Below are 12,655 nucleotides of genomic sequence, written 5' to 3' on the forward strand. Positions count from 1 at the left end.
ATGGCGCCCGAACAGGGACTCGATAGTTAATTTTTAAACTCGATAGTTAATTTTTTCAGACTCGATAATAAATTTTCGAACTCGATAATTTACGCTCAGACCCGATAATTAATTTTTAAACCCGATAATTAACTTTCAGATTCGATAATTTATTTTTAGATGCGATAATTAATCGTCAGACACGATAATTACTCGATAATTACTTTACAGTCTCGACGAATACGCTTCAAAGAACTCCATTATTTTTAAGAACTCGATTACAAAAAAAAAAGTAACGACTTGCTAAGATTATTATCAGCTACATAATGAGCCTTGGAATCGAACTAAATTCAACGCAAGTTGAACAGTACTTCTAGGAACGATCAACGTTCTTTTCCCCTCCAATTTCATTTCTTTTTCAGCCAGAAGAATGTAAATTATGTTTACGTTGAGCTAGCAATAGAGAATATTCAGTTTGCAGAATTTATTTGTATTGAAAATAAAGCAGTGATTGAACAAGGAAAAGAAGAAAAAGAAGAAAAATAAGGTAACCAGGTGAGGAAAATAGAAATAGGATAATAACTACAAGTTGCTAAAATCAACTCGAACCTGCTACCATTCATGTATTTGTAAGATATCCATTCATATATTTACATAGAAATAACTTTTCTTTTATTAGTTCATATTTAAGGTGTACATATATTCGTTTATCATTTGAATTTTCAGTATGGATAGAATTAAGCTAGAAATGTATCAACATTAATGTAGATTAAGTATAGCATTTAGTAAAATTTAAGATAAGATGATTTAAAGTGTGAATTACTATGCTTTGGAATTATTGCAAAAGATCGTACACTCAGGCTTATTTCATGAATAAATAAATAAATAACGTAAAACGTGTTGTGTGTGTGAACAATTATTAAGCGACGAAACTTAATATTATTAAGCGACTATTTTATTAGTATATTGCAAGAATACTGTTTTTAAAAATTAATTTAGTAATTAATAAATACTTTTTATTCGTTAATGTGTGTGCAAAAATAATTCGGCGCAAAAGCTGTGTATTTTTAGTTTCAGATGCCAAGACTGCGGGCACAGACAGAAGAAATAAGGACCAAGATGCTGACGGGAGAGCAACAGATTTGTCCAGATTGCGGCAGAGATGTCTGGGAGCAAGAAATAACCCCATCATCTTCCCATCTGGAATGTGTTACATGCGGCGTCCTAAACACAACAGTGGCGTCTACTGAGGAAAGGCGATCTCAGTCATCAGAAGAAACGCCAAGGAAAGTGCAGCCAGACGAGTCTACCAGAACTCCCGCAAACAACGATGTGTTAGCCATGTTCCGGACACTAATGGAAAAGTTCGAAGAACAAAAAGAAGAACTAAAAGAAGAACTTAACAAGAAGTTAGATGAGCACAAAGAAGAAATAAAAGAAGTTAACAAGAAGTTAGACGGACAAAAAGAAGACCAAAAGGAAGAATCAAGAAAACTACGAGAAGAAATAAAAGAAGTAAACAAGAAGTTGGACGGACAAAAAGAAGAACTGAACAGGAAGTTGGATGAACAGAAAGAAGAACGAAGAAAAGAATCAAGAAAGCTGCTTGAAGAACAAAGAAAGTTCCGAGAAGAGCAAAAGCAAGAACTTGAAAGGAAGTTTGAACAACAAAGGGAACAGCAAAAACAGGAAATGGAAAGGTTGCAAGAGGAGCAACAGCGGCAATGCCAACGCATGGAGGAGACCATAGCTGCCAAACTCGCTGAAAGGCTGGATATACAGGCAGAAGAAAGTCACATACAGCTGCGATTGCTCGAGGAGAGGATCCAGCAGGAGACGGAGAAGACCGAAGAACGGCTTGCCCAAAAAATTGAACAGAGACAGGATTTAATATTAGAAGATGTCCGAAGAATGTACTCCCAACAGGAAAATCAGGCTAAAGCAGACAAAGAGGAATTGCAGAGGCGCCTAGAAGCCAACCGAGAAGAAGTGCAGCGAGGCATGCACAACGTAGAAAGGCAACTTTCCGTTCATGCCGAACAAATGGCCATGCTGCAACGGGTGCAGGAGGAAGAAAAGAGAAAAATGGCCGACCGCGTCGACAGATTAGCCGAAGAGATTTCCCAGAGGATGCAAAGCCAGAGTCAAACCATGGGCACCGGCGCACACCCAACTACGGATACAGGAGAGACTTCAAGAAGTCGAACTGCCTCACCTCCACCATTGAATGCATCTGTCATTGGCGAGGATTTAGGACGGGACACTGCACAGTCTCAAAGATCATTGGACACGCACGGCAGCGGTCGAAGCTTTTTGAGAGCACCAAAAATCGATGAACTGCCAACCTTCGACCCTGACGCAGATGCGAGTTTGCCGTCAACCTTCTTAGGACGACTCGTGGATGACTGTAGGCTCTATGGGATTGCTGAATCCGAACTCCTCACAATCCTTCCACGAATCCTCCGAGGTGCCGCGAAAATGTGGATTGACAACCATCTACACCAGTTCAGGACCTTTGAGGATTTCAGAGTAGCTTTCCTCAGGAACTTCCAGAGTGAAGCAATCATACAGAGAAAGCTGACTCGACTCCGCAACACCCGATACCGCCCTGACTTCCGAAAATCGCTCCGAGAATTCTTCTGGGAACAGGTGAAGTCATTCAAGGAGCTAAGTCCGACAATGTCGGAGACCGAGGTGTTGTCCAATGTGAAGAACATGTTGCCCATTCGGGTACAGCGACAACTTATTGGGATCCATCTACAGGACACAGAACAGCTGTCCATGATATTGTGGGACAGTGAGGAGTTGGATCGCATCGAGAGCCAGCAGCGAGAACGAAACGCTCAGCGAGGTCAACGGGGTGGAGCAGTTCAAGGTCCCAGGAGAATCCAACAGGTGCAGACACCCGTCAGCAGAGAACAAAATTCCTCTGGAGAAAGAAGAAGGAGAGAACGTCCACACCCCTACCATGGACGAGGGGGCACCAGGACACGAACGGAAGAGCAACCCGTCCAAGATGGTCAGGCACATAGGGACACACGACCAGGGTTGCAAAGAGGATCCAACACAGGGCGGCACTTTAGAAGAAACTCCAGAGGAGGAAATCAAAGTCGACGAGGGAGTTCCACAGGGGAACAGACGAATGGAATTCGAGGGATCAGGACACAACAAGTGTCGCAAAGAGGAACTGCCAGTAATCGCAGAGGACGGGGTCAGAACCGTTCGCAGGACACGACCTCCAGGAACCAGAGCGACAGTGAACCAGATTTAAATCAGGTCCTTGAGCAGTCCTCGGAAAACTAGGGGAGGACCGCCAACGTAGGGCTCGAGTTGACGGTCTGCACCAGAATGAAGATGTAGAGTCCACCATATCAAAGCATAGCGCAAGCATCAACGCCTTACAGTGCCACGTACAGAGACGTGAAGTGGAAAGAAATGATTGCGGGGAGCATAAGACTTATGAACGGGGAGAAGTGTCAGCAGAAGGAAGACAGGAAATTGATCCTCCCGTAGTCAGCGTACGCGTCTCCGCAACCTGGCTCACTTGCGATGACGCAGACCAGAAGGAAGAAGAAGAAGAGGAAGAACTCCAGCATTGTACAACGCCGAGAATAGAGGTGAAAATAAACGGTCATCTATTAGAAGCAATCATTGATACAGGCAGCGAAGCAACACTGATGACGGAGGAGACTTGGAGGAAAATAGCTTCGGATGTACGCAATCCGACTTTACGCCCCGCCACCGAAATTCGATTAGTTGATTTTACTGGGAAGCGCCAGTCCAGAGCCTTCGGAAGAACGATTGTCCCGATTGAGCTCGCAGAAGTAGAGGTAGCGATAGAAGTACTAATTGTGAAGAGACTCAACGCACCCCTTCTGCTTGGAGTTGATTTCTTGTACAAAATACGCGCCGAGCTGGACTTCAGTCGCTCTGAGCTGCGAACGTTACAGGAAAACAATCAACTTCAGTGCAAATTCTTGAATATTGATGTAGAAGAAGAATTATGCACCAAAGAAAGAGATTTTCAAGTGGCTGCAGTGGTGGCGGAGGAAGACATTGCAGGCGGCACCAAAGAGAAAGTGCGAGCAGCGGCCTTGCCCTCGCTGGAAACACAAAGACAATTGGAACGCATCCTCCGAAAACACAGTGAGCTATTTTCTGAAAAACCAGGACGCTGCCGAGTATACAAACATGAGATTGCCGTAGAAACGAACGACGCCATTGTTTCAAAGATCTATCCAGTGGCACTGGCACATAGGGCGGAGGTGCGGAAGCAGTTACAACAAATGTTGGAATGGGACATCATTCGACCCTCCAAATCGTGTCATCTAAATCCACTGCTAGTAGTGATGAAGAGCGACAAGACCTTGCGCCTATGCATAGATTTTCGGGCTCTCAACAAGCACACGAAGGTGTTACAGACTAGACCTTTGGACATTCAAGAGATCTTACAGAAGTTTCATGGCGTACAATACTTCGCCCGAATTGATATGAATTCCTCGTTCTGGCAGCTCGAGTTGACCGAAAGCTCGAAACCCTACACAGCGTTCCCATTCGAGAACCAACTCTACGAATTTCAAGTAATGCCTTTTGGCCTTTGCAATGGGACGCAATCTTTCACTAATGCAATGAATTTAGTGCTTGGAGATGCCGTTCAGGATTTCACTATCTGCTACGTGGACGATCTGTTAATATTTTCAAGGACACTGGAAGAGCACCTTACCCACATTGATACTGTATTGAAGCGGATCAAGCAAGCAGGAATGACCGTAAAGCTGAAGAAATCTGAATTCGCTTTACCGCAGATCCAGTTTCTTGGACATGTAATATCCTCAACAGGAATCGTCAAAGATCGTAGCAAAGTTGAAGCTATCCTAAGTTTGCAACCACCGCGCACAGTCAAGCAGGTGCGAAGATTCTTAGGAATCTTGGGATATCATCGCCAATATATCCCAGGATATGCCCTGAAAGCGCAACCACTGTACGAGCTCCTAAAGAAGAATAGACGTTGGAGATGGACTCCAGAACATCAGAAGAGTTTTGAAGAACTGAAACAGGCAGTCGCAGAGGATGTTATGTTGTATCATCCCAACTTCGATGAGCCATTTTACGTCCAGTGCGACGCATGTCTGTCTGGAATTGGAGGCTATCTGTATCAGAAACAGGGTGAAGAGAAACGCGTAATTCAATACGCCAGTAGAAGTTTAAGAGGAGCAGAGAAGAATTATGCCATACATGAACTGGAGTGCTTAGCGATTCTCTGGTGTATCCAAAAATTTAGAATATACCTGCTTGGAAGACGTTTTACCGTCATAACGGACCACAAAAACCTACAATGGTTACATCGAAGTAGGAACTGGAATAGTAGACTCACAAGATGGAGTATTCAGCTTCAGGATTATTCGTTTGAAGTTGAGTACTGTAAGGGAAGCGACAATACTGTTGCGGATTCTTTATCCAGATATTATGAAGAAGGACCTGCTAGCACTCTGAATATAAACTCACTTCAAACTAAAGTCTCAATTCTGGAAGTCAGTAGATCGGAACTGGCTAAGCTGCAGCTGGAAGATGACCAATGGAAACACATCATCGACTTCCTTATGAATGGGAGCAAAGAGGATACGGTCCAACGCAGTAGAAACTGGATCAATGCATACCAGCTAGTAGATCAGATTCTCTGTTTGAAGAATTTCCACAACCCAAACGTACTAACGATTTGCCTACCGAGGGCACTTGTCAACAAAGCACTGCAAGATGCTCATGACGGCAATGGTCATTTTGGCTTTTTCAAGTCATGGAGAACGCTTAGTGCTGCTTACTATTGGAAGGGAATGAGGAGAGATCTGAAGAGCTGGATTGCAGACTGCGAGATCTGTGTAAGATCCAGAGTAGATCGCCATCCTCCTGAAAAGACATTGACCAGTTACATCGCTACAAGACCCAGAGACATCTATTATGTAGACCTGGTTGGGCCTCTACCAAGGGCACCCACGGGAGAAAAATACATCCTTACAGTTATGGATGGATGTACAAGATATCTGGTAGCCTTCGCACTAAGAAATATATCAGCGAACTTGGTCCTGAAGTACCTGCAACGATATGTACTGTCAGTTATTGGTGTGCCAAACAGCATCCTGACAGACCAAGGACGTCAGTTCGTATGTCAGCAGTGGAAGGAGCAAATGGAAAAGCATAACATCAGGATACTATATACACCTCCATATCATCCCAAATCTAATCTGGTTGAGAGAATGCATGCAGAGCTCCACCGTTTGTTCCGAGTATTCTGCAACAAGAATCACACTTCATGGGCGAATCATCTGCCTTGTTTAGTGGTCTTGTTGAATCACGCAGTGAGTGAGTCCTCATCGTACTCGCCTGCAGAATTATTCTTGGGGAAGATCAGGAACAATCCGATACTGGAACACTTCGGAATTCCACGAAAAGAGTGCGAAGAGTGGGAAGACAAACTGTTCCATGCTACGCGCAGAAATATTACATTAAAGAAGATGCGCAATCAGAAACTTGCGAAGAAAGGACCAGCAGTGACACCAGGAGAGCTCGTTTTCCTGAAATCACACAAGCTCAGTACCCTGGTAGATCAAAAGATCCAGAAATTTTTTGAACTTTACTCTGGCCCGTATTATGTCAAAGTAAAGGCAGGGGAAAACACTTTTGTGTTGGTTGATTGCAGCAGTGGAAAGGAGACGGTTCCACAGCACGTAGAAAATATCAAGGTCTGGCAATGTTCTCAGGAGAAGAAGGAAGAATGGATCAGACTAATGAACAAGAAGCTCTCTCCAGACGCGTCTACTAGCAGATCAGAGCGCACGAGGTAGAAACTATTCGGGTTTGGATTTTTATGTACTTCAACTTTTCTATGAACTTCAAAATTAGGGATAGAATTTTCATGTACTTCAGAATATTTTTGTGAACTTTGAAATTTCTGACTAGGGTTCGGATTTTTATGCAATGCTCAATTTGTACTTAGAATTCATGATGCAATGTCAATCACAAAGTTTCTCTTAGGATGGAGATCTGCTTCAACTAAGTTGCATCATCTGCTCCATCTTAGGAGGGGGATAACTGTGACAGTTGCATCATTACCATTTTTATTTAATTTTTTTTTAAATAAATTTTTAAATTCAATTTTGCGTATAATTGTGAACATTAGTGCATATAATTTTCATTTTCATTTTTGTTTGTTTAAAGAGCCAAAGAACATTCTCTTTATTTTCCCTTACTATCCGAGAAGTAACATGTTTTATTTTTTTCTGTATACCTGTCCGTGCGGCGAGGACAGTTGAAAGACCCTTCCATTGTCTCTTAATACCACTGCCTAAGCCACATACGTAGACCACACACAGCAGAGTTCCCGGCGTGAACGCAAGAAAGAAGAACAAAACAGCTTTTAGCATCTTTTTGTGATATTGAGAAAAATAATAAAGTCCTAACACGTTGAATAGAATCCAAGTAGAAATATAATCTCTGCGAATTTGTCAAAATCACAGCATAGACCATATGTCGCCACTCAGAACCAAGATAAAATTTTAACATAGAACTGTGAAATGGTCCAAAACCACGCACGAGACGACTAGGTGCCAAATCAACTCTCATAAAAATTTTCGATATAACATGTGAAATTTGAAGGAAGCACGTACGTTAGAGAAACGACGCCCGAACACCGTAACTAGGCGGAGACCAAGAGAATCAAAATTTAGGACACCAAAATAACTTAACGAATAAGAGAGCAGAGACGAAATCGAAGACACCGTTAGAGGCGTATCCAAAAAGTTCGGCAGGTTAAAAATTCAAAACTCCAAGTCAGTCGTAAAATAATTCTTCACCGGGAAACAGCGTACCACCGCAACACAAAAACATACCCGGAACTTACACACACACTACATTCATAATCAAAAGTTAAGTTCACAATAACAATGTGCGGCTAAACTCACCGAAGCCGAGTGTACGAAATTACAATCTTTCCTTAGCATAGTAACCTACACATAGATCTTCTTCAAAATATATTTATATATATAAACATATATATATAAACTTTGTAACGCTGCTAATATATATATATATATATATATAGATCGCGAAACGCCTACAAACATTGTTTTTGAGTGACAGAGTTTCGTACTTATAAACGTAATCACGAGCTATTACAGACAATTAGAATAACCTACATACGCACCGAAAGCACTTGAACTAGTTTTAATCATACATAATCAGTTTTTGAAGTATTATACACAATGCTTAAAAACAATAAACACTGTTTATCCGTGTAACACTACACTTTTAACACCGAGAGTGATGTTGGTGCAGTGTGACGTCTGAAAGTGCTTTTAGTGAGAGTGCATCCTATCAGAAATGGACCAACAGAAGCCCCACCTTGATGGATCAGGAGACGCCCAAGAGCGACGCCCCTTCCAGTTTGAAAGGAGGACGCAGCGGGAATCGAAGAGAGGAACTCCGAATCCAGGACACTTCTCACGAAAGAAGGAAGCCAGTAAACGCAGGGACATCTGTATGTGTGTTGTGAGCTTGGTGGTGAGAGCAGTGTGTACGGCGAAAGGTAGGACCCATCCAAATTATTTTTTGTTGATTCCAAAAGGGAAATTTTCGTCATTGAATAAAATGCAAGACGTTCGCGATATAAAATCGGAACTATTTTGAAAACTGTTAATGTATTTACACCGCGTGGAGAAAAGATTTTCCAACTCGAACTGTAATTGCTAAACAATTAGAACTCTTTTTTTTTCTTTCTTTTTGAGCAAGGCTTATTAAAAATAGAGATACTTTTTAAAATGATACTTCTATATATATATATTCTGTGACTTTAGTGAATATGTCGTTGTTTTTATTAAGGAGATAGTAGTTTAGGTCATTTCTCTATTTGTCGCTTAGATTTTTTTGATAACATATAAAGAAAGTTAATTTAAAAGTAGATCGAATGACGGGTTGTAGACCTTTAACGATGAAAGAAGTATTTACTTTAACATATGGAAATTTGTATGAAGTAAAAATGCATCATCTGCGCTATGTACATGTAATATGAGAACTTTAACATAAATTTTGAACAAGACGTAATAGATATTCCTAGAAAATAAATTCAAGACATTGCTTTAATTGTCCAGAGATTATAGTGTTTGTAAAGTAATTTTGCATAGAAGTGAACGTACTAAATGAGTCTATTTCGATCTATATACTAGTAAAACTCTAATAAATAATATTGTAATGAGTCATCAAATATATGTTACGTAAGAGAGCTAAAGGATTAATTAGTAACTATGATGTATATGCGACTAGTCTCGCAATTAATCATTTTCTTGGTTGGAGATACGTAATCCATAAATAAAGCGGAACCGACATTAGTACAGTCAGGTAGAATACAGATGAAAAATACGAAGTAGGCTAAGTAAAGCCGCAATTATTACGTCAGTCTGATCCTCTAACAATCGAGCGATCAGACGTTTATGCGCATAAACTAGACGAACAAACATAGAGGAATACATGAAAATGTTCGGCCGTATACCAATCCTATTAAGGATAAAGAGAAAAATCACGAAAAACTCAATATATTCAGATTTAAAAAATCTCGAGAGACGTCTTGACATTTATTATTAATATTCATATGTTATTTGATTTTTATGTATGTATGCATGTATTTACTTATGATTTTATATATATATATATATCTATATATGTTTGTGTCTATTAATTTTCTGCTTGTGTTAATATGAGTATATATATATGTAGCCTTTATGCACAACGAAATGGTAATGCTACGCTCATTGATTTTATGTATTTGATAGTGTATGCTTGTTAGGTAAATGTCAAAGTGCATATTTAGTGCACTTATTCTCATTCTCAGTTATTAATTTAAATAATTAGAAATGGTTAGCAGTCAGGCAGTAGGTTTATTTAACTCCTTTGGATCATTCTATGTTTCTTTCATACTTCCCACAAATCTCAAATCAAAGTCATGACTTGTTTCTCAATTTATTTTATTTTAGTTCAAGTTACTTCAACTCATTTCCACTTACTTCAACTAGTTTAACTCATTTTAAATCATTTCAATACTTAGTTTTCACCCGAATAAAATATAGGTTATTATATTCAAAATTCCGTCTAGCTATGTAATATCTTAATCTCGTAAATATTAAAAAGGTTATAGTCAAAACAAATCAGCTAATCAACGTAAACTATATACTTAGCATGCGATGTCAAATAATTAGGTATTTTTCAAATGCAAAATTGTAATTTAACCAGTTTGGTATGATATCTATGTAAATCAGGAAAGCTATATATATAAAATGTAAACAATGTAAGATTGCATCTAGCACTGGTTATAAACATCAATTCCACAGATTGTTTATTATTATCAGGTTAATGATAACAATTCATTCACTACATAGTTCAATGTAATTTACTTAAATTGATTTTTTTTTGTGTTAAGGCCTTATGCCTTATTCTGAACATTTGTTGTCAGAAAACCCAAAATTCAATATTAACCTTCAGCTTGCTTATTTTTTTTAGAAAACATTTTTTTGTTATTGTTTTCATTTGCTCATTAAAACTTTTATTACATTGTTAATCAAATTCGTAAGCTTTTTCTTTCATAAACAAGTTGTATCCCAAACCTCAAGCATATCATTGGTTTCCAAAGGATCTGTTAGGCAAATTAGGCAATATTAGCATTTCTCGACTATAGTGGGGATTAGACTGATTTTCAGAATTTTCAACTAAATTCTAAATTCTAGATTATTCGTTTATTTTCTGGTATTATTCTTATTACTACCATTATTATTCAGTCCACTTGGAAAGTGAAAGTCAGTCTAGTTCGTCCACTCAAACCAAACATTAGAGCAAAATTCTCTTTCAGCGTTGCAGCATGTGAATTCAGGATACGTATGCGAATAATATCAAGTTTCATTTGCTTACACGGTTTTAGAGGGATCTTGTTTCCCTAAAGCCCTGGGACACCGCGGGGAGATAGGATTTCCTAACCGTGAGATCAATCCTTATCGAGTCACAAACCATTTTAGTTCGAGGAACGGAGACTTTAACGGTGGTGCACAGGGAATAAATAGTGACAGACGGAATATGAACCCAAAACCCGCCATCTCATTTTTTTCTTTTTATTATTACAAAACCTGGCGCTACAAGCGACCACCACCGGGATCTTTCTCTTTTCATTTTTCAAATTTTACAATAGATAGATACTTTCAAATACCAAAAACTATACATATTTAAATGATCCAAACGGGATCAAATTTACCATGATAGTAGGCAATAGACCAACTATATAACATATGAAATATTATGTGGTGGAGGGTTATCGTTCCCGAATTATAAGCAGTCGAATATTGCGTCATGTTTTTTGAAAGCGAAATCCCATGGATGAAACAAATACAATCGGGAACAAACTTTGTGTCATGTATTCCAAAACAAAAGCCCATACATGATCATAATCTATTTATTGGCGTCTGAAATATTACGCTGTGCAGACTTTTTTTTCCCAGAGGTATACACAATCGATTAGGACTAGGATTAGAAGTTATATTTCTGAGTTTTCGGCAGCTATGGTTATGTTAGTGTGCTGTGTTTATCGTGCATATATTTAGTTGCATATGTTCATTAACATTCCTCCGACAGAAGACTTTATTTTTATAGTATCAAGGCAAATCCATCTCCACATCTAGAAAGAGAAAAAAAATGATTACAATGTCTTTTCGTTTTTGCACAGCTTCTAAAATCCCACAGTTAACCAGTTGAAAGAGGTTAAATGTTACATTTTATGTAAGAATTTCTTACTAAGAAAGAACGTTAAGAGATAGGCAAGGAAAATAATTACAAATAAATAATACAAAGATTCTGCTGTACTAAATACCACTGCAGACAAAAGATAGTCGTTGTTTGTTGAAGTTTGCTGCAAGCAAACAGCGTAAACGATAGGATCGCGTGAGTACAAAACAGATTTTCGTGGGTGAATAACATTGCTTCCTTTATCATCCAGCAAGAGATGAAGACCAGTCGATCAATTCTTGCTTGGTAAAAACGTTATTTTTCCATTTAGTGTTCCACAAAAGATACATTTATATTTCTCTGTTTCTTCAAATAATTGGAACGAAAAGACTGGGAATGATTGTCTTTTCCTGATCACATAGAGCTTTGAAACTAGGATTTATTAATTAATATATATATATTGCCGCAACTCTAATTAGATTAATGCTAAAAATGAACCACTTTTCTTGTACAGTAACGATGAAAAGTAGTTTTTAATTTATATATATATATATATATATATATATATATATATATATATATTGTAATGACATATGGATAGATTAGCACTTTTCAATATTATTTCTCTCTGAACGTAACTAAAATAATGTAGTTGACGACAACGTTTAATACAGATTATAATTATTTATTTCGTTTTAAAATTTCAAAGAATATAGACTTTCAACATAGGCCTTCAGTCTCTGTCAATGGCATTATTATAAAATATATTTCTGCCGGGATAAAAAAGAAAAAAAAAATGTCCGCATCACAGAGGTATCCGTCATGGGAGGTCTCACTGTACCACATCGAATCACGTAAGTGCTTTACAATTATGTTTGCCAGACGTCTCGGTTTGACCGAGACAGTCGCGGTTTTGAGTATTGTC

General features: G+C 38.8%; 1 protein-coding gene across 1 annotated transcript; it reads left to right on the plus strand.

The window, feature by feature from the left end:
• Positions 1 to 958: 958 nt before the first annotated feature.
• On the plus strand, positions 959 to 3,282 carry LOC145688538 (uncharacterized). Its single transcript, XM_081762919.1, has one exon. It carries the CDS (start codon positions 1,057 to 1,059, stop codon positions 3,280 to 3,282), a length of 2,226 nt encoding a protein of 741 aa, XP_081619045.1. The 5' UTR covers positions 959 to 1,056.
• The last annotated feature ends 9,373 nt before the right edge of the window (positions 3,283 to 12,655 follow it).

The sequence above is a fragment of the Thermobia domestica genome, chromosome 6 (genome assembly GCF_964235325.1).
Source record: "Thermobia domestica chromosome 6, izTheDome1.hap1.1, whole genome shotgun sequence".
Taxonomy (NCBI): Eukaryota; Metazoa; Arthropoda; class Insecta; order Zygentoma; family Lepismatidae; genus Thermobia; species Thermobia domestica.